Genomic DNA, 27,922 nt, shown 5'->3' with positions numbered 1-27,922 from the left:
TTACTTTGTGTATTCTCTGTATCAGTCACAATTTTTATCACCTTTCTTTCAGTCTGGAGTTTTTCTGCTATCATGTGCAGTCCCTTCATGTATCACAGAACTGCAGAATGAGTGTGGTTGGAAGAACATCTGGCAGTCATTTGTTCCAACCCCTGCTCCAGTGGGGTCACCTAAAGCAAAGGGCATACAATCCTAATGTAATTTTGTGGTGATACAGAGCTGCCTCCTGAACTGTCTGCCTGCTAATATGTGGGAGATTCCTTCAAGCCTCACTATACGCAGTTTGTGCTTCTTTGTAAAATCACTGAAATATTTTCATTATTTTTGTTCGAATTAGTGCCTCGTTGTGCATTAAACAGAATGGCAGCCAAGCATCCAAGTAAACTTGTCTTGAGGCTTTATCGGGTATAAGCCTGCGGGCAAAGTTGAAGAACATTAGGCTAGCTATGCCTAAGCATATCCAGACTCCAAGAGTGGAGTCAAGATATCCTTAGGCATAGTCCAAGAGTAGCACTCAACTATTTAAAGAGTCTGCACTTGCAGAATGGCCTGCCAATGGCATAAGTCTTTCTTTGATTTGGCTGCTAAGTACACCCATATTAATGAGACTTGCACCTCCTCTGAAAAGTATGCCCCTTATGGTCACTCAAAGCACATGCAAAACTCGGAGTTCTGAGCACTACAGTTCTGAGCCGTGCTGTTAACTTGGAATAGTATAGTCCAGGCTGGTTTTGTGAGTAGCTTCTTTCATAGATGGCTTTTAAAACTCCACCCTCTGAGTTCATTAAGTGTCCCTATTCTTTAATGCTGCTGTTTTTTATTCCAGCCCTTTGTTTGGAGCATCTGGTAAACATTACACAAAGCTGTCTGGAACAGGAAAAGAGAAATAGATAATTGAGGTCTCACGCGTTCCCCTTCACGAGCTTTCACTGCGCAGAAAACGAAAGAACACAGTGCCTGATGCATAAGCCAGCAAACAGGTTAGCAGGTTAAAAGCAGCAGTGACAAAATAAAAAGTTTTCTAAGCGACTCCTAGGCTCAACAAGCTGGGTGAAGTGCCCAGAGCTGGTGGACTCTGCTCCCAATTCCCAGAGCAAACTCAGGAATTTTGCCCTTTCGCAGCTGAGGCATCTCAACTCATGGTCACAGCGTCCTCCGAAGCTGTGAGGATGCAAATCCTGAGTAGCCTCAGCGTCTCATTCTTCAGTTCCAGGTTATTTGCTTCTCCCTCTGCTCTGGCTTATAAGGAGTTAAGAGGTGGGATCTGTGTGTAGAAGGAGGCTCTGTCCTGCCGCAGAGAGGCAGAGGGCGGCTGTTCCCGCCGGCTGATGCCGTGGAGCAGTCTGCAGCGCGCTTTCTTGACATCGGGATAAAAAAGAATGCCTGTGCCAAAGCCTGGAGTGCAGCACAGCCATGCCTTGTGTGCCAATGTGCAGGCCCTGGCGCGCAGTGGGCCTGGAGTCTGACCCTGTTTAAACATTGGAACCTGGAAGACAGGACTCGAGCAAAGGCTCAGGCGTCCTTGCTGGTCATACCAGGAGCTCGGGGTGGCCCCTGGCACTGAGCAGTTGATGCCCAGACGGGTTGACTGCATCTGGTGGGAAACGAGGCTGTAGCATGCAGCAGAACTTGGTGTCATTCCTGAGTTCCCTGTTTTGAAAAATTAGGAAATTCCACAGAAAGAATTGCAAACTAGCAGAGAGCTGATTTAGAATGCAAAGTCCAACAACTAGTAGTGAGGTGCTCCCAGTGCGTTATGGTTAATTTTGGCAACTGCCTCCTGTGCGCCTGTTGTTGAACAAAGGTAATGTTTCCTCAGCCTCATATGGCCTGCAAAGGACTCATGTGGAGGAGGCTCAATTAGGGTGATAGTTCTATTGTGCTCCCAGCTCCTTTCTGTCCGTGGAGCATTTTAACTCTGCAGCTTCTGTTTAATTTTGTGAGGTTTTTTTTGTTGGCGGTTTTGTTTTGTTTTGGTTTTTTTAATGGGCATTGACAGAACATGCTACAAAAAGATGTGCAGCTGTATCTAGACTTGAGTGTTTTATTTATCGGTGTGGGTAAAATACACAAAACTAAAGTGTTACTAGGAAACACACCGCAAAATTTAGTAATTTCTTATTCTTCATATTTTATTAGGACCTCCTCTGTATTATCAGTCATCATATTCTTTAAAAACTGTATGATGTGCCAGTCTTTTTTCCTGATTTTAGCATGCTCCTTGCTCTATGGGTGAAGAAACAGAACTGGAGAAACTTCAAAGGGAAAAGAAACAAAAGGAAAAAAATGCAAGAAAACTTGCTCTAGCAAAAAAAGTGACCTACGGTGTCTGTACCATTAAGTTTCCATCTCAGCTTCTTGCCAGTCTAAATAACCTGTGATCATCGAGTAGTTGCTGAGGAATTGACATTAATCCCTGCTTTCCCATCTTTTCATCAAAGGGACCATTACTGCCATGAATCTGGGGAGTCGGTTCCAGAAAAGTGCAGCATTTGCAGAGCTTCCACCTGTGCAGCTAGTTTTCCCATGGGTGCTTTGCCCATGGGTTTGCACCTAGGCAATGTTTTTCCAAAGGACAAGAATTGAGCTGATTAAGGCAGGGCTGCTCAGAAGTGCCTGAACAGATAAGCACACTTTGTTGCAGGAGATGGTGTGGTCCCCACTGAAGAACCCACCCCAAAAACCCCCATCTCAGCCTGGGGATGGCCTCCTTATGCACTGGTGCTGTGTGCAGGAACCAAAGTCACTCCTCCAGGCCTCACCCCTAGGTTCTAACATAGGATTGTTGTGATCGGGACACGCAAAGCAATCACACGGAGACGAGAGATTTGCAGGGCAGAGCTGTTCCTCCGAGAGAGCCCAAGGCTGCCAAGGCTGAGAGCCCCTCTGCCTGTTTATTTCTTACTTTTTATACATTTGTGGGTCTGGCTGTGGATTGGCTTCTGGAGTTTTCACCTCCCAGCCCAATGGCCAGACTAACTGTCAGTTACAATTGTTTTCAGGTTAGAAATATGCAAACAAAGGACAGAGAATGAAAAACAAAGGATTCGTTTACGTTACATGTGTGAGAAAAGGCAAAACCTGCTCCCAATATTGTACAGTAGCTAAAAAGTCTGACTCCATCTTATGAACAATCAAAAGGCTTTAAAAATCTCCGAAAAACCAGGGTGACAGATTGTTTGTGCTTTTGGAAGACAGTTGCAGGTGAAATGTAGGGCTGTGTATGGAGAAGGGATGCATTACTCTCTGGGAGTCTTGCCTCGGCACCCTCAGAGCTCTGGTGATGCCTGGGTGGGCAGGAGCTGGTAGCTTGTGTTTACTTTGCTGCTGCTGCGTGAAGAGCAGACTGAACCCTTCATTTCTGTCGCCTGCTCACAGCTAAGATCCCTCCCCTCCTCTTGCTGCTCACTCAGCGGAGAGATGCGAGGAGGAAAGGATGCTGCTAAGCTGCACTTTGCTCCGGTACTTGGCACATCCTTTGCACTATTGGCTGTCTTCTGAGCTGAGATGCTGCCTTGCCTGCTAACCGATGCAGCCATTCCCTATTGCTCCCTTTGAAAGAAGATGGAATCTTAACCCAGAGAGTGAGTGAGTGATGCGGCTGCTGCACAGAGACTGACTGTGAGGAAGAAAATTGGAGAGACTGGAATATGTGCCTGCCTCAGCAGCACTGCAGTGGTAAAGCCACTGACTGAATACATGCAGGTTACTGTTCTTTGGGCATTGCTACAGAGAACTCAGGAGTCGGGTGAAATGCATCAGCCTCCTTTTTCACTGCTTCTCTATTGTCATCATGCGTTAATTGCTGGGAGTTATTTTCCTTCCTGTGGCTGACTGCCTGCATCTCTTCTCATACTGCAGGACAAACAGTGAGGGAGAGAGCACAGCACCAATCCAGCGTCCTGTCCCACAAGGCTTCTGCATGATGTGCCAACACAGTCAGGGGCTGCTGCCATTGTGCATGGAACCTCTGGAACAGCTGGATTTGGGATTATTAATGGTTTATAAAGGTGTTCCAGACTGCATCTAGAAACTACCTGGAGACATTGGCTGTCCTTTGGGGCTTACTGACTGCTTTCAATTTTCCTCTCATTACTGCTTTCACAGTCATCTGGGTCAACAGCATTTGAGTGAGGAGAACGTACTTCCTCGGCCAGGAATTGGAGGGTGCTGCACGCACGGAAAGTGCAGGTGTGAGCTCTAGAGGGGACTGCAGTCTGACCAGCCATGGCTCAAGCAGCTAAGCAGCTGAAGAAAATCAAAGATATTGAGGCTCAGGCTCTGCAGGAGCAGAAGGAGAAGGAAGAATCCAATCGCAAGCGCAGGAACCGTTCTCGGGATCGGAAGAAAAAGGTCAGTGGCATTGGGGCAGGCAGCCCTATATCCAGCTGCCTGCGGTTCTGACAGTGAGGGCTGTTTGTGTTTGGGGGGATTGGAGGGTGCGGGGAGAGTGACAAGGGGAAGCCTGGTCCCTGTACAAACCTCCGTGCAGTCAGCACAAGAAACAGTCTGTCAAACAGAGGACAACTTTTGGGACCAGAAATCTGCTGTTTACCCTGACAGCTTGTGGGGAACGGGGGAAGGGAGGGAGTGCAGATATAAAAAAGCCTAATGAAGGGGAAAGGGAAGTGAGGGGTTTATCAAGGCAGCTTAATAGACTCACTCAGCCCAGTAACAGAATTGATCTCTGAGATAAAATTGCTGGCTTCTAGCTTCCTTCAGTTTCCCACAATTGCTTTTTGTGTTCAGAGCTTAGGGACAAGAGACCCCCACCCCTTTCTCTAGTGAAAGACTAGCTTTGATGTCTTGCTTAATCTGCACCAGAATACTGAAACCAGGGCATAGCAGGAGCAGAGCCCTAACAGAGAAGGAATATTTGTACAGAGGTCTGTGGGCTCTGCTGCTCCAGGGGGCAGGCTATATTTGTGCATGGGATGTGGGTCATCCTTCCTTGCTGGCAGCAGGTGAGGGGGATCAGGGCAATGAAGAGATGTCTGTCCTTTCTTCTGACATTAGCATGCTGGAGCCTGGGGTCTGCCAGCTGTTTCAAGCTGTAGCTCCTCTCTGGAAAGTCGCTGCCAGTTTTTTCTTGCTGCCAGCTTCCTGCACAAGCGGGCATGTTGCTAAGATAGCTTTGCTGCCCCTCGAAGACCTCTTGAATGTGACTATTCTTCTCACAGCAGGGTCTGAGGGTGTATGTGCTATGCATCAGTGCAGAAAGGCAGCGAGGAGAGAGGTGAAAGCAAGGATAATCAAGGATTATCAATCTGATTGGAGGTTATGGTACAGGAATGCTTAGGTGGGCTTCTCCTCTGCCTTTACCCAAAGAGTTGAAGAGTTCCATGTGCCCCTGTGAGCAGGAACCTCACAGCAGTGCTCTGCTGTTGCAACATCTTGGTAGCTGGGCCCTGAGAGTACTGAGGAGAGTCTTGTTTTTCTCAAAGCTGGGCCAACTAACCTAACCCAGGACAGCCTGAAGAGGTCTGTGTCCACAAAGAGCAGCTCCTCAGGGGGAGATCAGTGGACACATCAGGACAGATGTGAGGTCTGTAGGCAGCAGCTGTGTAGTTGAATGTGGGGGTCATTCAGCTGCCACACTGTCATGTTGGATGCCTCCTTCTCCAGTGATAATAATTGCTCAGTGCCTTCAGGTCCATGGCTGTTCCCTGCAGGGCTTCTTGTACTGGAAGCTGATGGAGCAGCTTGCCTCTCACATTGCCAGAGGGCTTTAAAGGGGATCTGATGTGAAGAACCACCAAATCAGGACATTTTTCTATTGGCCAGCTGTCTCTTGTTAGCCCCTGCCCCAAAGCCTTGGTGTCTCTAGTGACAGTGTTTTTCCTGTGCAAGTCTCCTTGGAGCCAAGCAGAAGCCTGCCAGGATGTGTTGGAATCTCTCATTCTGATTTGCTGCAGCAGTTGTGCAGGTTTGATTTGGGTTAAGTCGGTGTCTGTTAGTGCCCCGTGAGCCTGCATGGGACGTGTCATATCCATGCCAAAGGCCCTTGCACTGGCTGTTGGAATGTACTGAAACCACTGTGGTGTCACTGGCTCCTTCTGTTCCTCTGCCAGTGCCTGTCGGCTGTATCTTGCTTTGTACACAGACACAGGCTCTGTGGGGCAGAGGCTGTTCATTCGCTTGATGTTTGTACAGTGCAGGGTGTCAGTGTCTTGATATCTGGTTGAGCCCACAAAGAATAGCTGCAATGAAAGTTAGTAGAGGCATGATCTGTGATCCGGGGAAGTCGTAACATGACCCAAAACAGAGAAGACAGCCAGAGGGAAGGAGATGACAGTCTCAGAAAAAATATCTTCTTATCCCATTCCATGTGAGCTACTGTTACGAGCTGTTATGTCTTCAGTTTAGTATCCATTAGCATTTCCTGGAATTTTTGTGTGGTTGTATATGTCCCATGAACTGCATGGTTATATCCTCAAGAACCTTGTATTCTGTGATACTTGGAGGCAGTGAATTCCCTTATTCAATGCTGTGTTTCCCAAAACCCTTCTCCTTGGGACCACAATTGTATTTGTCGCTTTCCAGTTTCCATAGCAATTTCTTGGGTTTTATATTAAGTGCATGTAATGATAACCTGATTGACCGTGTACTGTCCATTTTTGTGTTTTCTACCTCTTGTTTGTCTCTTGGCACAAGGACAGTCCAGATGTATAACCTTGTCGCTCCTCTAATATTCCCTGCACCCAGCCTTTGTAATTCAAGATGATGACAGCTGAGCTATCGTTTGACAGGGGCTACATCAAGGATTTAAGGAATGTTACCTTGTCACTCATCCATGCTCCCTGTCCAGCCGAGGCGTACTTCTGCTTTGGGCAGAGCTGCCACATGAAAGAGCAAGGCATGTCCTGAAGTGTTCCTGATCTGTGTGCTCTGCAGAGTGGCTGGAGGTTGTCTAAATCTCAGGATGACCCCAGAGAGCAAGTGTTTGATAGTCCTATGTGTTCCCACATTTAGTGCAAGTGCTGAATTGTGAAGACTTACCAGGGCTGTGGCACAATGTGTTTGTGACCTCTGATGATACCCTGCAGACAGGAAGGTGTGACAGAGAGCAGACGCGAGCAAGAGAGTGTGAATTAATAGAAGTTCACTGCTATTAGAGAATGTGCCAAGCATCATCTGGGTTGGCTTCTTGCTGTTCCTGCTGCAGGATTGTAGCTTCAAATCTCTGTGCATTTTCCTTAGATGGGCAGTTTGTAGGGGGCTAGAGCCGTTCTGTCGTTGCTTCAGGGCTGCATGTGGAGTTTCTGATGTGACCATCTGCACTGACAGGGAAGTAGTGGTTGACAGGAGCTACATCTGTGCTTTGGATGCAACTATACATCCCTTTTTCGTGGTTTTGAGAGGCAGTGATAGTCAAGAACACTCTTTTCCTTTTCCTGCAGATGTGGTAAGGCTACCTTGGCAGGAAGCCCTCCCTGGGAAGTCATGGAGAGCACTTGAAAGACACAGTCCCGTCTTTGCCAGGGCCAGTGGGCAGCAGCAAAACACATTGGAAAAGTGGAAAAGTGATGGTCTGACACTGTTTATGAGGCAGCTCTCTAGCTTGTTATGTGAACACAGTTATTGAGTCCCTTTTGAGTTTCATGTGAATTATTGTAGTTATGTATTGAAGATAGAAAAAGAACCAAATCCCTTGCCAGGAATTCTGGAAGTATTGGCAGAGCTCACCAAATGGGTTGTTAGAAAGGGCCCAAACTGTCCAACCCACAAACACGATGGCTGGTGGCATTGCAACCTGACATGCTTTGACTGAGACTAATAAATAAAAGTTAGTTCTTCTATGAAAGTCTTTCTTCCTATTGACGTGTACTTATTCTGGTACTGAATTCGGCCAAATATTTAGTCAAGCATGAATAGGGGCAGACACCCTCATCTGCCTCTCTACAAAGATGCAGATTCCAGCTGTGCTTCTCGGTGGACGTACAAGATTCATGGAGCAGGGGACTGGATCCTCTAAAATGTCTGTGACAAGAATGCTATGCAGCAAATAACAAGAGGACTTCAGTAACAGCACCAATAATGTACAAAGGACTCATCAAGTGCACGTGTGAGAGCATACTCAGTCTGTGTGCAGCATAACTGGGGCTACAGTATTAAATAACGATCTAACCAAAAGCTTGAAGGGAAATTCTTGCGATGATTCCTATCAGTGTTTAAATTAATAGTATGAAAGATGCAATACATCTTCCCAGTACATTCAGAGCAAACTTTGCTTTGGCATCTAAAGAACAAATGAACAAGGCTGCCTGAATTTACCACTTATTTTTAAACTTTTTTTTTAAACCTTTTTTTTTTTTTTTTTTTCCTGCCAGGTTGGGGATAGGGGAGCAGGAAGGGAAGGTACAATGAGGAACAAACATCCTTTTCTGCTTCTGTCTACTTTCTTTCTCTTGCAAGTGTTCAAGGGTAAGACAGTCTCTTGTTAGGGATTTGTAGAGCAGCTCCCACAATGCATTCTTGAATAGTAAGAGATTCCTAATAAGAAACTCACTGCAGAAAGCTCCTTGGCTTTTTTCTAGTTGATAGTTTCCTGAAAACAGCATGCTGACCAGCCTGAGGGCTCATGGATCTCCACATTACAGTCTGGCACGCATCCTTAGTGCCATATTGCTTCCGCATGCTGCAGCAGGAAATGTTTTAGTTCTCAAGATTACACACTGAAATACGTCCTGCCAGGAGAGGCTGAGAGGATGCTTTGGAGAAGGGAGACAAGAAATTTGTGAGAGTGGGTTTGAATTCTGTGGGAAAGTGAGAGCAAGGTGTTTCCTTTTGGCAGGAGCTCTTCCATTTGGCAGAGAGAGAGCTCTTCCACCAGCTGGAGTGAAATGGTGGGAAAGAGCTAAGGGAGCACAGAGGATCAAGTGACCCCCTTCTGATAGTCAAGCATGGATAAGGGATAAATGTGGGCAATTAAATGGCTGATAACAACTGTCAGAAGAAACTCCAAGCTGAGGTGTGTGAGGTAACTGGGGAGGGGCAGCACTGAGATAATTGGGCCACATGGAAGATGCTGATGAGAATGCTTTTACATAGATTAATTTTTCCATTCTTTGGAAGCTAGGAAAATGTGGTGACTAGAACAAGTCAGGAAGGGTTTGGACCAACAACCACAAACTCAATCAGACAGAGGAGCAATTACAGATGATTCCTTAGAAGGACAGTTAAACAGTCACATAGGGTGATTACGCTTGTGCTTGTTGTGACGAGCAAAAGAGGTCACTCAATGACTGTTCACTGATAGGGTGTATCAGGGTGGTCTGAGCTTAGGATTCCGAGATAGAAAATCAAGACACCTCTGTCAGAATTATGCAATAAGCACATGAGAAACTGGGGTGAGAAATCGCTGCTGGAGTGCTGCCAAGGAGCAGCCGCTGGGTCTGTTCTCTCTGCTCGCCTGCATCTTTTCAAATGGCTGTTTCTTTGCAGCAGCCTTCAGCTTGCGCTGGGTTTAGAGAGGATGAAGAGAAGAGAGTGGTGGACAGGAGGGCAAAGGATTTCAGCAGATCCAGTTGCAGGTAGCTCAGAACATCCCCATGATAACTGGACTTCTGAGCTCCAGTTTCCTGCTCCCATGGATATCTAGCTACTGTACCATTGCTGGATTAGGCTACTGAGATTCTTGCGTTCAGTGGCAGTAGATCCTGCCAGAGATGGCTGTCAGCCACCTCAGTCTTCACTGGCTGCTGGGAGGTGTGCTGGTATCTTACCTGCAAGCTGCAGCTCAGCAGCAGGAGAAAGGACCATGCAGCCTGCAGAGTCTTAGAGCACAAGAGCTGCTTTGTCTCCTTTCCCCATGATGGGGTGGGGTGAACAGGAGAGGAATATGGGCATCTGGATGTGAGGGATATTGGGTAGGAGCAAAATCCACTGCTGCAGGGATTTGCTGGTGGGAAAAAGCACTGGGGGGATGTTGGTGCTATTCTGCGCTGCTGCTCTGCAGGCTCTTAAATTATTCAGGTAATAACAGCATCTCTATGTGCTTGGTGAGCCCACTGTGCTGAAGTGAGGTGAGCAGCATCTGAAACCTTGTAGCATTCAGAAGTCTGCTCCAGGAGCAAGTTCTCTCAAGCTGTGCCCTGTCCTCTGTGCCTGGCACCTCAGTCAGGACGTGTGCCCCAGGAGGGCACTGGCTGAATGTAGGGATGAACCCTGCCTGGAGCAAATATTTGCAGGAGGGTGTACACAAAGGAGAGTGCCTTCATAAAAGTCCTGCAGGTGACAGCCTGGTGGGCTTAGACTATCCACCATAGGAAACCACCTGCAGTGTGGTGAAGCTGAGGTACAGCAAGCTAGATCTGAGCTCAAAGGAAAGCAGATTTACAGACTGCTAAAATTAGAAGTTTGGTCTGAGTTATGCTAATTTGTTTTAATTGTCTAAGCGTGTCAAGGTTCTTCAGAAATGCAACTTCTCTGTGGTGATCTGGAAAGGTACAGCATCACCGATGGTATGATGGAAGGGTGGATCAAGGATGGTAGAAATTTCTGGGTTCCCTGGCCTACTTATATCTTTCTAGCAGTCCACACCTCCAGCTCTCAAAATGCCATGAGGGTAGGTTCTGAAAGCATGAGCTCTGGATTGAGTAGACCAGCCTTGTTAAGACCTTCAGTGAGTAGAGGGCAGCTTCCTAGGTGGAGGGAAGTTCCTGACACCTTCTCTCTCTAAGGGTACATCTCAGCATGACAGTACCATCTAAAAATTCACATTTTCTTTCACAGATGATTGTGTCATGTTTTGAGCCTCAACTCTGCAAGCAGCAGCAAAAATCCAAGCTCCCTTTCTATTTGCAAAGCAGATTTTGCTGACTGGGTGAAACTTTAAGCCAGAGCCTTACATCTCTGTGTATGGGCTGCAAGTGTAGGGGACTGTGTTAAATCTATGGCTTCAAAATATTGCATCCTCTGTGAAAAATCTACAGCACAGACAAAGCAGAAGGTATTCACTGAAGTGTCTTGGGAGGTGAAAGGAGAGAACGCAGCAGCAGGAGAGCACTTAGAAAACAGATGAAGTTTCTATATTTGTACAGAGATGAGGAAGGAAGGAGAGAGTGTGCCCGCGCGTGTTTGTGTGTGCGTGGCCAGGGCACCGGGAGGATTCCTGTTTAGGAGAAAAGGTACTCCAGCAAGATAACAAGCAGAAGTGAAGGCTTTGGTCCGTCACTACACTGTGGTGACAGGATTTTGCAGGCTTTGTAGGATGCATTCATGTGCCTGTGTTGGAACTTTTTAATTGGAAGTGTAGAGAACAGCACGCTGAAACCCTTGGCAGAATATAAACTATGTTTGATTTTTAACCATAGTCTCTGTGATAGTCTCTGCAGAGGAATATTAAATACTGTCACCTTCTTACAGTGTCATTTCTCCAGCAAACTAAGGTGTCCAGATACTCTGCAGGAAATGCAGTGTATTGAGTCCATTCATGATGCCATGCTTGGAATGAGGAGCGTTGTGTCTTTCCCAGGACTTGTTGATTACAACACCAAAGAATAAGATAAATACCATGAGAATGTGCTTTGCTAGGAGATGCCTGCATGGGAGCAGGATTTGTCCTGAAGGCTTTAATTTTCTATACTTTTTCATTCTTCAGCTCTTTTCCTGGCAGAATCATCTCAGCTCACCGTGACAGTAGGCTTGGTCCAAGCAAGAATTTCTCAGTGGAGCATGGCATGGCAGCACTCCTTACATACAGCTTGGATCGTGCCACTGCACTGATGCGTAGCAACGTGCTCCTGTTAAAGAGCAGCACCATGGCCAGCAGGCTGACCCTCCTTTCTGTGAGGACTGGGAAGAAATACTTCCTGTCAGCCTGCTGTCAAATGGCTGTGGAGCTGAGATTGCAGTAAGAGGAGCTGCAGTATCACAGGGCAAAAGTATAAAGTATCTGTTGCCCACCAGTACTGAATTAGCAAAACTGCTTTTCATAACTTGAGAACTCATCCCTGCTAGCGGTGACATGTGCTTCTCAGACCTGTCAGGGAAGTCCTCCAAGGCCAGCAGCAGCTCAGTTAGGCATAGCAAAACCACCTTCTTCTCCATGCGAAATGTGAGGCAGCAGCATTTGCTGTCTCCTGACAACATTTCACAGGGATCAGCAGCACTTGCCTTCAGGACCTCTCAGCACATTGTGTGGCACCACCATCATTTTCAGCACAGTGTCAATGAGGGACATTTATTCTGCCTTTTCTGTATAGCCAGACACTGTGGATAAATTGAAGATATTTGGGAAGAGGAGCTGACATCTTTCACTAATTCTCTTTGCTTTAAAGTCATGCCTTAGAGCTAAGAAAGCTGTGAAGACACTTGGAGTAGCTGATTGAGAGGCTCTGCTCACAGCTGCAATAGTGATGCAACTTCCTCATGAAGCTGGGAGATAATGTTCATCACTGAGAAGGGGCATTGCATACTGAGTGCTTTAGTCTTAACAGACTTTTTCTCTGCAGAGGTGGTGTGGTTTTTCTCTCTTTTTTTTTCAGAATAAATGCAGCATTTTGCTTGGAGAAAATGCACCATAATGAGATATGAACCTGTAGTTTGTTCTTGACAGTAAAAACCTATTGCAAAACACACCGGGGGGTGGGGGGGGGGGGGGCGGGGAAGATCAAAAGAGGAAGAGGCTTCAGAGTTTCCTTTACTGTTCTTTGGAGAATTCTGGGGAAAAAAACAAACACCACAAATTAAGCACGTAACATGATTTTTGTCCTTTTTCTGGAGCTGCAGCTGCTGCAGTCAGCTCCCCACCCTCAAGCTGTCTGCTGTTTACTGCCAAGATTTGCCAGCAGGTTGCTGGGATAATATTAGGCTTTTTTAATGACAAAAAGTGCCTGGAAAATAGATATATATAATTTTTGCATTTACATTAAAAGTGGTCTATGACTTGCCGGTGATCTGATTGGGAGGTGCCAAAAACAAAGAATCAAGGAATCTCTTTGAGTGCCCAACTCTGAAAACACGGACCTATTTTAGCTGTGTTTTTAAAGACCAGCATGAATAAACATGCATGAAAACATGTTTGGAGGATGTTATGCCTCTGGAGAGACACTAAGGGTTGCAATAAAGTAGGAAGACAGAGTAAAATGCTGGAGGCTTTCAGCAAACCATGGTCAGCAGGTAACACAGCAAAGCAGCTGTAACAGAACTGGTACCCTCACATATCTGCCACAGAGGGCATGCTAGCCAAAATGGTTTCTCAGTCTCTGCCTGCTGGCAGGTGAAAATGGCTTGTCTTTTCTGTTGAAAAGAACTTGAAGAAGTCAAAAGAAGAAATAGTGGGATTTCTGTACTGTTTAATTCCATTCACAGACAGGCACAGACTTAGTAGTCTCCGTAAAGCAGATACTTAGGCTCCCTCAAGAAGTTAAGAGGAGGAAATCTAAAGTTTTAGGTTGAACTGCTTTTGTGAGCCTGATATCCAGCATCCTCTATAGTTGCTGTCAAAGATGCTACGATGCTTCTGACAATAAAGTGTTTCTGTGCATGAACTGACTCTTCTGGTCAGCAAATATCTTTCTTAGGTAACTGCATTCTGTTTCTTTCAAGCCACTTGTTTCCCCAGCTCCTAGCACTCTCTGTAGCATTTCTGTAGTCTGCTGAAGGCTGCCTCCTCTTACTCTGCATATGGGATCACTAGTTTAACAAGAGGGTGAAAGAATACAAGGAAACTTTGCAGCTGTGGAGTAGGCTGAATCTTAAAATGAAAGCGGTGAGAATGACAGAGTGCAGGACACATGTTCTCTGTGTAGAAGAGAGACTATCCTCTGAAGTAGGAAACTACTTCAGGTTTCTGTGTTTCATATTGTATAGCAAATTCTGTCAGAAGCCTGGCATAAAAATCCCTCAGATCTGTCAAACCTTTCTCTCTGCCCCTACATTTCTGAACTTCTTGGCTTGAAGTGAACCACCCTGAACTGGCAGCTCAGTAAGGTAGGTGGATACAGCGTCAGTGTCAAGCATTTCCTGGCACTGGCAGCAGTTTTTTTGCAAATCCTCAGGGAATCAGAGTGCTAAATGCTACAAGAGTGTTAATTTTGTAAGGTAAGCAATTCTGTAGTCATAAGCTCAGGGGTGTGCTTGCTATGCAGGACACTCCTGTGCACTCCTGGAGAGGGGATCAGACCACCAGCTCCTCCTGTGGTTGGCAGGATTTGAGTGTCACACGGAATTACTTCCTCCTCTCTGCTGTGATACAATGGAAGATGTGGATCGTGTTGTGCTGCATCTTACTTGGCTCTGCTGGCTGTTCTGGCTGTTCATCCCTTCCCAGATTCCCTGTTATTGGCTCTGGGGCCAGCACTCTCGTGGGACACAGCTCCCAGCACTGATAAAATGAAGTACCAGCATCCTGTTTTCCGTCATTAGGAGGAAGGGGGATTTTTTTATTAATAACCCAAATTACCCTGTGAAATGGCACTTGTCTGATGTTAAATATTAAACTCCCTTAAGTGGGTGAGCTGGGGCACAGAAGCAGCAGCATGCTGGTAGTGACGGGTTGTGGCAGAAGATGAAGTGGTGCTGGACACCATTAATACTTTCTCCCTGGAGGGCCTTCCATCTTCAGGACAGCCAGGTGCTCTTCCACACAGCTCCCCAGCTTCCAAATGGCATTTTTCACACTTCAAACATTTTGCACGCTTTGAGCAGATCTGAACATCAAAGGCTGGTGGAGCCTGGCTCTGGTGTTACCATGGCAACAGCAGCTGAGAGGATTTGGATGTTTCTGGGATGGGATTTTGCTGCCGGGTGTGTTGGGCAGAGTGGGGCTGCTCTTCTCACGTCAGTGCCATGGTGGGCATCATGCTGTGTGAGGGGAGGGTCTGCCCCAGCCCAGTGTGATGCAGATCTCTGTGTCTGAAATGCTCACCTCAGCTCCCTCCAGTCTGGGAGAGGAGGAGGGAGTCCTTCCCATGCTATGCCACATGAGGAAGTAGGTCAGCTGAATTATACCCTAAAATATGCTCGTTTCTCTCCGCTGGCTCTCAAGGGAGCGGAGCATTGAGCCCTGTTTCAACTGCTGACTCTGTAGGAGCCCAAAATCGCTACAGTGAGCCTACCCTTGGGATGTCAGTCTCAGATGCCTCTTCTACCCCCCATGCAGCTGCAGATATGCTGGATACAGTGGATTTTCAGGAGTGAACATAAAGCTGAGCTTTAAACACTATGAAAATATGATATAGGTCTGTGTGGGTAGCATGCTACAGCAGCACAGTCAAGGGGCTGCTGTTGATCCTCACTGTGAGTCTGTCAAGCTGTGTGTCCTAGGCAAAATGCCCCATTCTCCTCCTTGTGTGCTGTAAAATGGCCCCTTGAGAATTCATTGCTGTTCTGTGCACATTACTCATTTGGGTGACTCTAGCATCTCCAGCCAATATCTGCAGAGGGGACAGGCACATGTGTGACTTATTTGGGCATGCACATAGTAGATGTCCTTCAGTGGGTGGGAGGAGTGGGGGGTGGTGTGTGGGTGTGTGTGTGTGTGTGTGCAGATAGGCAGCTGAGGCCGATGGGTGGTCTGATGAGGAAAGCAGGTAATTCTGAGCACCCTGCCTATTCCTTGTGCTGTCGCAGCAATACATACGAAGTTGTAAATAGCAAATAAATACAAACCCTGACTTGTGATCTCAGTGCTGTTGGCCACTGCATACTAAAGGAGAAAATATTTTGTCAAACTGCTTGAACTGACAGAGCAAGATCATTTGGGTACAGGCTGTGGTATTTAGGTACAGTGCAGACCTCAGGAACACCTTGTGTTGTGAGAATAAAGGTGTGGGGCAAGATCTGAGTTCTTGCTCTCTGGCTTAATGCTCAGGAGCAAAGCAGATTTCTTTCCAAGAGGAGCAGAGTCCAGCCTGCCAAGTGGGGACTGTGCATTCATCTTCTCTCACAGGAGGTCAGTCTCTGCCGCCTCCAGGCATGCACTGCAGCCAAGTGATGGAAGTCTCTAGGTCTTGAGATTCCCAAACAGGCATAACATTTAGGCATCTCTCAGTTATCTGTAGACTTGCAGTTACAGCAGTGAATTCAACAGGATCAATAGCTGGGGTGGATTAGCTGCAGCTTGAGAAGAGTCTTGCCTACATCTTTCAGATTGGTGCCTGTCTGAATGAAAGCTGAAATCTCCACCATGAGCAGTAATTAAGAAGTGATTTGCCCTTGGCCCATATTGTGGGCATAATACCAAATTCTGAGTTCCCAGAACTGGAAATTTTCAGATTCAGGCTGAGTTAGGTGATGCTTTTTGCTCTCAGAACTGCCTAGTCTCTGAGAGGGGTCAAACAAGTGAGTGCTAATCCTGTGGGTGAGATGTGTGCTGGTCAACTGGATAAGAGCTGGATGCAGAGGTTGCTGAACAATTTCATCTGTGCAGATATCCTCTTTGCAGCCAGGATAGCACACTACTAACCTGTAGCATAAACAATGGGACATGAGTGTTCCTTTCCTTTGGGAGCTTTGCAGCTCTTTCTTGTCTTCACTCTGAGAATCTGACTTTCTGAGTTTTTATGCTTGAATAAGCATAAATAAGATAAATCAGTGTGATGACATTTTCAGTTTTGTTGCCTGGCTTGTTCAAATGACGAGCAAAAAGAACACTTGCTAAGTCGTGGTAAGATGCCAGAGAGGCCCATGCTGTGAAGCTGTCCGTCTGCTCAGTATGTGTGCCGGGAGGGGCAAAAGGCTGCTGAAATATCTTGGTTTGGGCTTAGACTGCTTCCTCTCCAAGAACTAAATTGTGGTTGTGCTGGTACAAGGCAGCTGTCTCTTGGAGTAAGAGAGCAGTGTGCTTCACCTCCGAAGTCATGCCTTTGGAGGCAACAGTGCACAGTTCAAGAAACACAACATTAAGAAGATCTATTCAATTTTTATTTCTGAATTTCCTTTGGGAATCTCACAGATTAAATAGTTCTGATCGGATAAATGATCAGGAAATGGTTTCTTAGATCAAGGCAATGACAGAAAGAGATTTCTTATTTGTAATAGCTGCTGAGCTTTGCACACCCAGTCCATTGGGCTTCTTTTCATTTGTTCTGTGCTTCTGCATGCCAGTTTTTAGACTGGTTTGGGAGAAGTACCTGTAAATTGGCTTCCCTGTCAGCCCCCCCAACAGCAAAGGAGATGGAGAGGCAGCTAGAGAGCAAGGGCTGGAATATCTGTGTACAGCAAATCTTTGTCCCCCTCCCACCACATCACATTGCACAGCTCCTCCTCAGATGGAAAGGTGAGGAGCAGATGTTGGTGTGGACCCCTCACATGCTTCCTCTGTTGCTCACGGCTGATGATTCCAGCACTTTGGAAGCTGAGCACCAGCAGCACCTATGGACTTCCTGTGAAGTCACGAATCATCATGCCAGAAGCCAAACACCGCAGGAAAGCAAAGCCTCAGCTGTGTAATGTGCTGAGGGCTGGCTGCTCTGAGCTGCACCATCCATCCCAGCTCTGCAGAGCATCCTTATCCACTTATTTATGCGTGCATCACCACTGCGCTCTCCCAACAGGAAGAAGTGGCCTGACAGCGCCACTCTTTTTCTGTGTACCTGCTGTGATCCATGGCTGAGGAGCAGTAGCAGAATTGCTAAACATTTAAATTATTTAGCTTCTGTTGTTGACTCAGCTTTAAAAGTACATTGACGTTTCCTGAGCTAATAGCTTGCTGACTGGAACCAGGGAACCTGGCTGGTCCTGGGAGCCTCAGCAGAGGAACGGAGCACAGGGAGTGTTTCCCCCTCTAAGGAGAAGGGGGACATGCTGGAGTAAGGTGAACCCGTGTGTATCCATGTCCTTGCACCAGGAGGGTACTGCAAGTGCTCAGAGGCGAGCAGCTTCCTTCAGTGGCTGCAGCCCTGGACTCAACCTGGCATCATTTCTCAAGAGGCTGAGTTCAGGAGGGGCTGTGTTTCTTTCCCTGTGCAAAGGCACCTTACAGCTTCCTCATAATATTAAAGCCCATTTTTATGTTATTTACTCTTGTCCAAGGTGATGTGTTTAAGGTTCTCTGCTGCACACATTACACTCCTCATTCCTTAAATGAAAGGAAGAACAGCTGAGGACAGACTGGCAGCAGCCAGCAAGTGCCTGGTTCTGGGTAGTTGCTTCTCTGGTTACATGGCAGATACCAAAACCGAGGAAGGAGCCTTGCATTCCTTCACAGCTACATCATCACACAGCTGAAGAGTCGCCGAAGGTCAGAGGCAAAACTTTGTATCTTGGGGGGAAAAAAAAAAAAAAAAAAAAAAAAAAAAAAAAAAAAAAAAAAAAAAAAAGGCTCTTTCTAGCTGAAAGACTAGTTCTCTTCAGAGACCTCTGCCTTCTACATTTCTGACAGAGCTTCTCTTTGCTCCTGACTCTGTCTGCAGTTGCTGCTGGAATTCAACATTTTAATCTCAGGTGTGAACCAGGAATGCAATGGCACTGAGGCAGCAGGGATGATTAGTCTCATCCCAGGACCTGTCTCAGGATAGCAGAGGGAGAAATTAGTTTTCATGTGGGTGTGATAAGTATTATAGAATCCAGGGAACAGCACTTAAGAGAATACTAGAATCTGGCAAAATCCCTAAAGCCCACAGGGGTGCCCAGAGGTTGTTATTCCATATTATTCACTGTAATTCTTGGTCACTTCTCAATATGAACTTGCTCTTTTTTAGACAATATTCCTGTTTTTTTTCTAGTGTAAATAATGTCCCTTTGCAGAGCCCCAGTTTAACTCTGTGCTAGCTTTTGTGAGTACAACATGACACTGCGTCCACCTTCATTTGTCTCTGAAGCCTTTATGGTGACAATCATATGCTGGGATGTCACTAACTAGAGGACACAGAATAAAATTTTGGGGAATGAGCAACCCAGACAATATCAGTTCAGCATCTGGAAACAGGTAAGTGCTAGGGAACTGCCTGAGACCTTATTTTTTTGAGGTGTTTTCATGAAAATGGAAAGAACTTTTGGAATGAAAAGCTGTTCATTATTTGGAGTCGTATTTGTTATTTTTCAAGCTCTCACAGCCTCTGATTTCTCAGACAGGATTGTGACCATAGTGTTGGTGTCTCGAGAACTGCCGAGGTGTTCCCGTTAGATATAACAGGCAAGATAATGGTGACAAACTGCTAGTAAAGCTAGTTGCTCTGAGGTATGAGTTTTCACCCCTGATTCATGCAACTCACCCGCCTACAGCTAGGGGGAACTTCTGGAGATGCCTCAGGTGAGGAAGTAATGGGTGAATGAGACCTATTAGAGGCACTAATGGGAAGTGTTCAGGAAATTACAATTAACAAGGGTCAGCAATTAATGGAGCAAAGAGAGCAGTTTTCTTATAGATGGAGCCTGCACCAGCTTCACAAACAGCCTGGGAAAGAAACGGATTTTACTGTGTTACATACTCAGGGCAAAGTGCTCTGTTCTCCCCTGTCTTCAGGGAAGGGAGAAAACAGGTACCTCCCACCTCCCAGGATACCCTTCACTCATGCTCCTGAAATCGCCTTTACTTCTAGAGCTGTAGGTATGTGACCAATAGTAATATTTATGCTGTGAACTCCATAGAGTTGCCTCAAGGTCCATGGGTCTGCTGCAGCCAGTGACCTGCCAATCTATGTGGATGCCACAAACAGCTGAGGATATCTCAGTGACCTGAGCTCTGAGCTGTGGGGAAGTTGCAGGCAAAACTCCAGGTCTTAGGGGGAAGCACAGACTTTGTGGCTTGGCCAGACTTGCCAGGACCATACCTAATGGTAATATTTCTCTTGTCAGAGGAGCTGTGACCTGCAGACGTGTTGTATTTAGACAGTTCTCTCATTCCTCACCGTGGTAAAAAGGTTCCGCCTCGGTGGTGGGGACCCGGGGCAATTCTATCTTATCATGTCTGCCATAGCACCATGTAGTCACCATTCCAAACTCCACAGTCACCACAGCTGCTTCCTACCCTGCAGTCACAGGCCTTCCTTCCTTGCGCCCTGCTGCGGCTGTGGGCAAGGGGTGTGCATAAGGGAGTCCTGTGCCAGAGGCAAAGGTGAGCTCCATGTTCCTTCTGGCATTGTACAGGGCTTACCTGTCCCCTCTCCATCCTTGTGGAGGGTATGAGGCATCACCGGATTGCCAAAAATCTCTAGGACTGAGCCAGTCTGAGACTGGCAAAAAGGTTGGCTGCCCTGGGGATTGTCCCATGCTTGAGTTTCCCTGTCCTGGCTTTATGAAAGTCACCAGTGCCAGAAGCTGCACAAAGCAAAGCCAAACCGAATCTCAAAATGAGAGGGGTGAAGGATGCAATCTCATGGGCAGTGTAACGCTGCTTTTTCCTGAGGTGTGCTAGGAGATAAGCCCAGCTGGATTGTAGAGCACAGGTTAGGGCTTTGTCAAGTGTATACACTCTCCTGGTGGATGCAGGATCTGGAGAAAGTTTGCATTATGATGAGGGAGAAACTTTGAATCAGTTCATGAGCTCTGGCTGGTAACAGCCTGTGTCAGAATGTGGACTTGTGTTTGCATTCATGACATGCAACTACAGAGCTGAGGGAAGCGGAAGCAGGATCTGAGGCACTGATAGACACTGGAGGTTCAGAGCAGTGGCACTTTTTAGAACAAATATAGTGTGCCAGCCAGCCAGCAGTTGCAGTGCCCATCCTTTTGGTAACAAACATTTGAGCTCTACCTGAACTGAAGGTGGAGTCCGTTCCATTTCAAATATCAGAGGGAATCTAGACTGTCAATGAAGTGCTGAATAACTCTGGACCAAGGGAAGGTGTTTTCCCTAGACTGAGGTAAGGACTCTGCTTTGCTCTAATGCTAAACTTGGTCTTTGCTCAGTATAAAAATCTCAGTTTCTAGGTAATGCAAAGCATTTTGCCATCCTAACATGTTCTGTTGATCTCCTTTTCCTGCCTCTCAGCTCATATAAGCTTTTCTAGTGGTGGGCTGGGCTGTTTTATAGGAATTCCCTAGAGAGATACAGCTGGCAAAGCAGTTGTTTCTTTCTCAAAGCTGCAAATGTCACAAGCTGTATTTATCTGAATACAGCCCCGGCCTTTCCAGGTGTGATCACCTCATGGCTGTGCATTCACTGGTTTGGCCCCAGTGCCTCGCTGGAAGCACCTTGGCCTTCTTGACCCTGTAACTGGCCAAAAGGGACAGATAAATGGTAGCTGGAAATAGAAACCAAGCTGTGTGTCTTCCCTGCAGCGCCCCAAGTCCTTTGCCAGGCTGGCCCCAGTTTAGCATCTGGAGCCAAGATGGGATAGACAAAGCACTAGCAAGAGGGATGACTCCTGCCAGCCAGGCGATGGTTGCTCTGCAGGGTCACTCTCAGCTGGAGAACAAGGAAAGGGTGGGACGGGAGCGGTCTCCAGGAGGTCTGTTCCTTTGGACAATTGGTGTGACTCCCTTGCGTATCTTTCAGAGAGGGCATGCACCAACTACTGTGGACCCCTTGCCTTCTTGCTGCAAGCAAGGATCTCCTGAAGGGATGCTGGAGCAGGAGTCTGCTGTGCAGGTAGAAGGGGGGAAGGGGCGCGTTCATTTTATTGTAGTGGGCTCTAGGCCCTACAAAGAGCCTGGAGCTGCTGTCACTAGACCTCATTTGCCACTTCGGTTCCATCTCGGTGTCCTCCATTTGGGACTGTGCCCAGCCAAGGTCTGCAGGGACCTGTGAAAAACCCGAGGTCTTCTGCTCACTGTCTTCAGCCCAGCCTACTCAGTGTGGCACAGACCAAGAGACAGTGTGGTTCTGGCCACAGAGCTGTTTCATTTTGCTTTACATTGCTGAAGTTTCATCTTCCCTTGTACTATTTGAATAGAGGGTTTATGCACATGGGTTCCTTGCTGTTTACAGCTCGTAGACATGTTTATGAAGTGTGGCTCAGACACGATGTCCACTAAACACTGTGCCCAGCCTGGCAACTCTCCCCAGGTTCCTGACGTGGGACAACCCGTAATCTCCAGACTCCAGACAGGAGCTTCCTTGTTGTGCTGGCTTGCAGTCAGGTGTGTGAGTGGTGATAGGGTGCAGTCCTGCTGCTGATAAACCTCTTCCAGCCTGCTCATGCTTGGTTTGGCTGCAGCATTCATCATAAGTGGGTTGATCAGAGCTGCAGACCCTGGCTGTCCAGGGTGAGCTGACCTTCTCCTGCAGTGATGACATGCATGTATTACCTGAGGGTGAGTACTTGGGCATGGTCAGGGGTTGTTGGGCAGCAAGAAAGGAGAGAAATCAGGTCAGCTGGTTTACACAAGGGAATTTAGATATATTCTGGCTGGTAATATGAACTTCAGTCCAAAGATATTGCCTCTTCTCCCCAAACAGTTGCTGCTAAGTGGACCTCAGACTGGTAGAAAGGGTTTGCTGCCCTTCTTGGGTCATTGGTAACTTGCCTAAGGTCATCCTTGGAGCCGGTGACAGTGCCTGATATTGAAACCTGGGTGCTGTATTTGCCTTGTCCTTCTCACCACTGCTTTACTGGGAGAAGAGAGGTGCCCCAAGTTTGGGGGTTTTTTGCAGTATTTTGATGTTAAATGTTGATACTGATTCCTGTGTTGTCACCTTTCTTGTTTTACCCCTGTGGAGGCCTGGGACAGGTGCACAGGATGATGTTTCTCTCGCAGCACAGTGCTGCGTTAACTCTGCTGTGGAGCAGGTGGCTGTGCTTCAACAGCTTTGCTCACATGTCCTCACCAGGGATCTGCTGGCAGAGATATATTACCAGGCTGTGTTTATGGTGTTTTTCTGTCAATGCTTTCTCCCCTGCATGGCTTCCGGAGGCTGCACCCCAAGTGCTGGCCAGGCAAGCCTGGCTTCAGGCTGAAAGTCTACAGTAGCCACAGCACAAGGACTGTACTGTGATACCACCCAGCAGGCAGATCCCAGCAGAAAGACCCCTTCTGAGCACTTTCATTCATGCAGGCAGGCAAAGCAGGTGTAGACTAGTCCTGCTGGAGGAGAGGTAGGGAATGAGTCAGAACAGACTGCAGAAATCCCGAGCAGTTTATAAGTGTCACCAGGAAAGAGAGGGAAGCCTCTCCACAGGGCACCAGGGCAGACCCTGATGGTATGATCTGGACTCCAGCACCTCACCTGAGCTTGAGGGCACTGACAGAGCCCAGAGTAGGTTGAGGCTGCTCCAGAAGCTGTGTCTTAGTCCCAGGATGACATCAGGCAAGCTCAGAGCATTTCTCTGATTCCCCCCTTGCGCTGGCAGCATGCTAGAGCCCTCTCAGCTCCCCAGTGTTTATTGCACAGACCTGCCTGAACCATGTCACGGTCCAAAAAAGGTAGTGCATCAGGCAAGTAGGAGATAAAAAGTAGTTGCTGTGCTGCTGCATCTCTCTCAGCAGCTGTAAATGTTGTTATGTTATTAGAAGAGGTGTAGTGCCTGAGCCAAGAGCTCTCATGTATTGTCTTCAGTCACAGTCTATATCATTTTTTGATGAGGTAAAAATAGATTTTCTTTTTCAGGCTATGCAGAGAGCACAGGCTCCTGCTAACAACAGAGGAGAGTGACAGCTTTCCCCTGGGTGTGCGTGGCCTCAGCTGGCAGGAGCAGTAGCTGTGTTAATTCTTTCCTCGCTTTGCCTCTGTGTGAAAGGAAAGATGTTCTAGTCTCCTTTTCCTGTTCAGGTCTCTGGACCAGCCCCTGTTTCACTCTCCACTCTCCACTGCTGCTGGACCCAGCATTGTACTTCAAAGGGAAAGTGATAGTTGCAAATGACAGCACAAGATCTTGAACACATTACTTGGAAAATCCATTAGGCAGCATACAGGCACTACAGGCTTTCACAGAGCTGTAGGCTGTGGCCCACCAGGGGTTTCTTATCAGAAAGATCAGTCTGATGTGCAGGGGCAGCTCCTTGCTGCCTTGCTCTGCGCAGATTAAACTGCACAGAGCTTAATCTGTGATATCTGCCCTCCTCACAGTTTTGAACCTGTTCCAGCTGGAGCAGCCAGCAAAGGGGACCCGTGATCTGGGAAGGAAGGAGCCAAATGGCAATGCAGAGTCATCTGTATCTGAAAACGCTCAGCAGGGACTGAGTTAACCTCGACTCTGACCTGTACCACCACTGACAGTCCAGAACTTACTCTCCTGTTAAGGGTGCACAAAAATGTGCTTTCCCAAAGCTCATTACTCATTATTATGTAATGGTGGAGGACTGTGCATGGTAGAGAGGCCAGTCTGAGGCTGGCACTGGAAAGCTTGCCCTCTCTTCAGCACTGGAAAAGTGCTAATTGACAGGTTGCTTCCCTTCCCACGAACCTGCCAGGGGCTTTCCTTCCCTCCTTCTTCTGCTTTGGGATTTCTTCTTTGCCAGTTGTGCTGAGTTCTTCTCCAGCTCTATCCTTTGCATGGGAACATGAACAGATCTTTCACTTCCTGCATGCTCTGATTCACCGGCTTGCGAGATGGTTCAGCTCCCCCTTGCATCCTGCTCTGGGGAACTTTGCTGGTCATATCAGCCATCCGCCTCTGTGGTACGTGCTTTGAGGCTGTTGTGAAACCTCTACTAAGAAGAAAGGAGCATGGACAAAGGGTTTCCTCAGGCTGGTGCATGAAATGAGAACAAACTTATCTGGCAGGTGTCTTCAGAGATAACTTCTTGTGCCTTGACGCTCATCATTCCTATTAAGATCTGCCGACCTGTGCTAAATCATGTGGGCAGAGGTGAGGATGATGGGAAAATAGAAACTGGGCATATGGATTTATCTGTCTTGAATCATGTGGATAGGGGTGAGGATGATGAAAGCATAAAAATTAAGCATTTGGATTTATCCTTTCATCGGATGCATTTTCTCAATGCTTTTGCTTTTCTCTTTCCTCTGGGTTTGCAGTATATGCCTCTCTGTGTTCTGCTGGCTGACTGCCTGAGGCTTTGCTACTGTGGCCTCTCTGGAGATGCCGTATTCTGCTGAATGCTGCCTTCTACTCAGAAGGCAGAAACCTGCCAGTAGGTTTTGTTTCTACTGCAGGGCCCACTGAGAGCATCCAGTTTGTGTTAGTACAGATAGGAGAGGAACTTCCTGTAAGATGGACAGTATGGCTCCTGTTTCTGAGCATTTTGAGCTGAATCTCCTGATCTTCCCTGATTATCCTACGGGGACCCTAGGAATTATCCCTACCTGCTCTTAATCTTAGCAGCTCTTTTAGTGCGTTTTAAGGACTGACAAATTCTTCACATCTGATAAGAAAGGATTGGGGTTATCACCTGCAGAACTGTATACTTGATATCTGCATGGTGGAGAGGTCCAAATGAGCATTGGCTGCAGAGCTATTCCTAGGTTGGACAGTTACTTAAAAAGAAACCACTATACTGATCAGAGGTTTTGGTGTTTCTGCTGGAAATAATGCCTCAAAGGTGAGGATCACGAGCAAGAAAATGTCCAAGCAAATGGCAAGGGCTGTTGCCCTTGGCAAGGGTTTATCACACGTCCTTCAGCTGGCAGCGCTTTAGGTTCCAGGACACTGGCACGTAACTGGATGACCTCTGAGTCATGTGAGTTGGACCTTTCCACAGCATCTAGACAGGATGCCCATAGCAATATGTGGCTTGGTGCCAGGATTCGAGTTTGCATTTCACTGCCAGTCCAGGGGTTCTTTGGCTGTTGGGGTGACTGTGTGCTGCCCAGCCTTCGGGTGTTTCCTTGCTGGGCCTCCTGTCTGCTGCCCCATGAGTTTGTGTCAGCTTGGCTGAAGAGACAAGTGGGCAGACAGGGTAAAGAGGGCGAAGCAGCAGGATGCGTGTGTGCCAGACAAGAATAGTGTGGTGAGTTGCTTCTTGACTGTGTTTTTGTCCCAGAAAACACTGCGAGATCAGCACAAGTCCCTGGACTCATTTGTACTTGGAAATAATCTACTTACAGCACTTAGCAGCTCATACAGAGTGGGTTCCTGCCAAGTGTGGCCACCTTTAACAAGAGGAGGCAATGCTGAGACCCTCCCTTTTGTTATCAGTGATGAGCAGCAGGAGCTGGTGGGAGCTCCTCCCTGGGCGTGAGAGAGCAGGCACTGCCAGAAGAGATTAGGGCAGGACACTGACTGCGGCCAGAGACAGCAGGCTTGCAAACCTCTGACTGCAGCCCTTGAAATCCAGCCTGAGCCTCTGGTTTGACTTCCCCTTTTTGCTTATTGCCTTGGCCATGGCTACAGTGCAATGGGCTCGTGTGGTTCCAGGCTAATGCCACTAATGCTTTGAGAGCAGGAGGACACCTGGGAGAAGGAACAGAAGAAGCCTCTACTAAGGGCCAGGAGAGGGAGTCATGAGAAAAAAATGTACTTTGAAACCAGGACAGAGAGAAAGAGAAAAATTTAGATTGTCAGCCGAGCAGGAGAAAATTTTCCGTAAGAAAAAGAAAGGGAAGGAGAGTAGAAGTGCAATCTGACGTGCTGTGCTGTATTTTTTACTATAGAAGGTCTCGGAGCACTTAACAAAGTCCAGATCTGAGGCTTCTCTCTTGCAGAATTGCTGGCAGCAGCCTCCTGACACTTCACGGCTTGGATGTCTCCAAGTCTGTAGAGCATGACGCCTGTGTATAGGATTTAGCAGCCACCTAAGAGTGCAAGAGGTATACAACAACAAGTGAGGCAGTTTATTCCCTCCCCCAGAACATCTCCTTCCTGGAAAACTGGTAGGAAGGCAAAGGAGAATGGAAAGGAACTCTGCAAATGCCAAATAAATGAAAATCAGCAGAGGCAGTTTCTGCATCTGGAAGCAGTTGCTCTATGTTCTGGAGCAAACAGCCAGTGACTGTGTGCGCATGAGGCATGTGCTGCACTTTGTGCTTGTTAGTGAGTGCTGATAACTGTGCAACGTGTGTGTCCGTGGCTGGGTGAGTTGGGATGGTGCTGACTGCGATATGTGTATGTATGTTCTCCATGTGCACATCTACTTGCGTCCATGGGGTCTCTGCATTTCTTGCTTTCGGTGCTCCCTTTCGCTGAAATTCAGGAGATGGCAGTGACCCAGCCCGTGCTTCTGCTTCCTGGGGAGCGAATTGCCCTGAGCAATAGGCAGGCAGTCCCATCATGCAGCCTGACATCACAAGCACAATATGACTGTGGGTGTGCTTTTACTGTTTGAGGCGAGCTATTCCATCTTCTCTGGTGGAATGTGCGGTCAGATTGCTGATCTCTGATGCCCTGCATCTCTCTGTGCATCTCTGGAAAGTACGTGCTGAGCATGGGGAGCAAAAGGGCAGCACCTCTGGCACACTCCCACCTTGGCATGTTTTCCAAAGCCTGGGCCCCAGTATCCAGAGGGTCAGGAGGGAACCCCCAACCCCTCTCCTCTGTGGCAGGAGTTACCTGTGAGTTGCCAGGCTCCCGGGCATATCTGTGGGGCTGCTTTTCCTCTGCTGTTCCTGAGGTGATACCTGCAGCTCTGACCCCTCTCCCTGCGCTTGGCAGCATTTGCTTTCCGGAGGTGGCTTGGTATTAAATATCCTGTCTGACACAATAATGGAGAGAAAATGAACAAATTCCATTAGCAGCTGGCGATCCCGGCAGGGTCTGCGTTGGAGAGAGGACGGAGCCTATATTTTTAGATAGAATGCAATGTAACTTACTGGCTCTCTCAAAGCTGGGGAGTAGATAACCAAGGAGGGAGAGAGGGGACACCAGGCTCAGGTTTCAGCTGAAGTCCCGGACTATGGCAGCACGAAAGGGCAGGTCCAGTCCAGACATGGCTGTGAGTATTCAACACACTTCTTCTTCTTGCCCACAGAGAGCTCCACGTTGCTTTTCTGCTTGCTTTCTGCTCGTAGTCTCTGCTGCTGGGTATGCTGGGGCTTTGGGGGCCCCTTTACGGCAGGACCATGTAGAGTTTTACCATTTAATCTTCAAAGCTTCATGTGTGTCCCATGGATGACAGAGCCTGGCTGAGCTGTGCTTTGATTTTCCAAGGGTTTGCTGCCTTGTTGACCCTGACCTGAGAAGCAGAGGCTTCTAGCAGT

General features: G+C 47.5%; 1 protein-coding gene across 14 annotated transcripts in view; it reads left to right on the top strand.

Annotated features, from left to right (window-relative positions):
* The first annotated feature begins 3,369 nt into the window (after positions 1-3,369).
* The window catches only part of ANK1 (ankyrin 1), a 55,067-nt gene continuing 30,514 nt past the window's right edge, over positions 3,370-27,922 (top strand). For 10 of the 14 annotated variants that reach the window (XR_009208523.1, XR_009208522.1, XM_040087714.2 and 7 more), the window contains exons 1-2: positions 3,370-4,353; positions 21,386-21,478. Coding sequence is in view for 12 of the 14 variants with exons in the window: in XM_040087714.2 (XP_039943648.1) it covers positions 4,228-4,353; positions 21,386-21,478 (219 nt within the window). In the remaining 2 variants the exon portion in view is untranslated. Of the gene's footprint in view, positions 4,354-21,385; positions 21,479-22,019; positions 22,144-27,585; positions 27,658-27,922 lie in introns of those variants that run through there. The other 4 variants (XM_040087715.1, XM_058423720.1, XM_058423722.1 and 1 more) reach the window with 3 other exon arrangements.

The sequence above is a fragment of the Hirundo rustica genome, chromosome 28 (genome assembly GCF_015227805.2).
Source record: "Hirundo rustica isolate bHirRus1 chromosome 28, bHirRus1.pri.v3, whole genome shotgun sequence".
Classification (NCBI taxonomy): Eukaryota; Metazoa; Chordata; class Aves; order Passeriformes; family Hirundinidae; genus Hirundo; species Hirundo rustica.
Note: the sequence above shows the minus strand (reverse complement) of the source record. Positions and strands in the feature narration are given on the sequence as shown.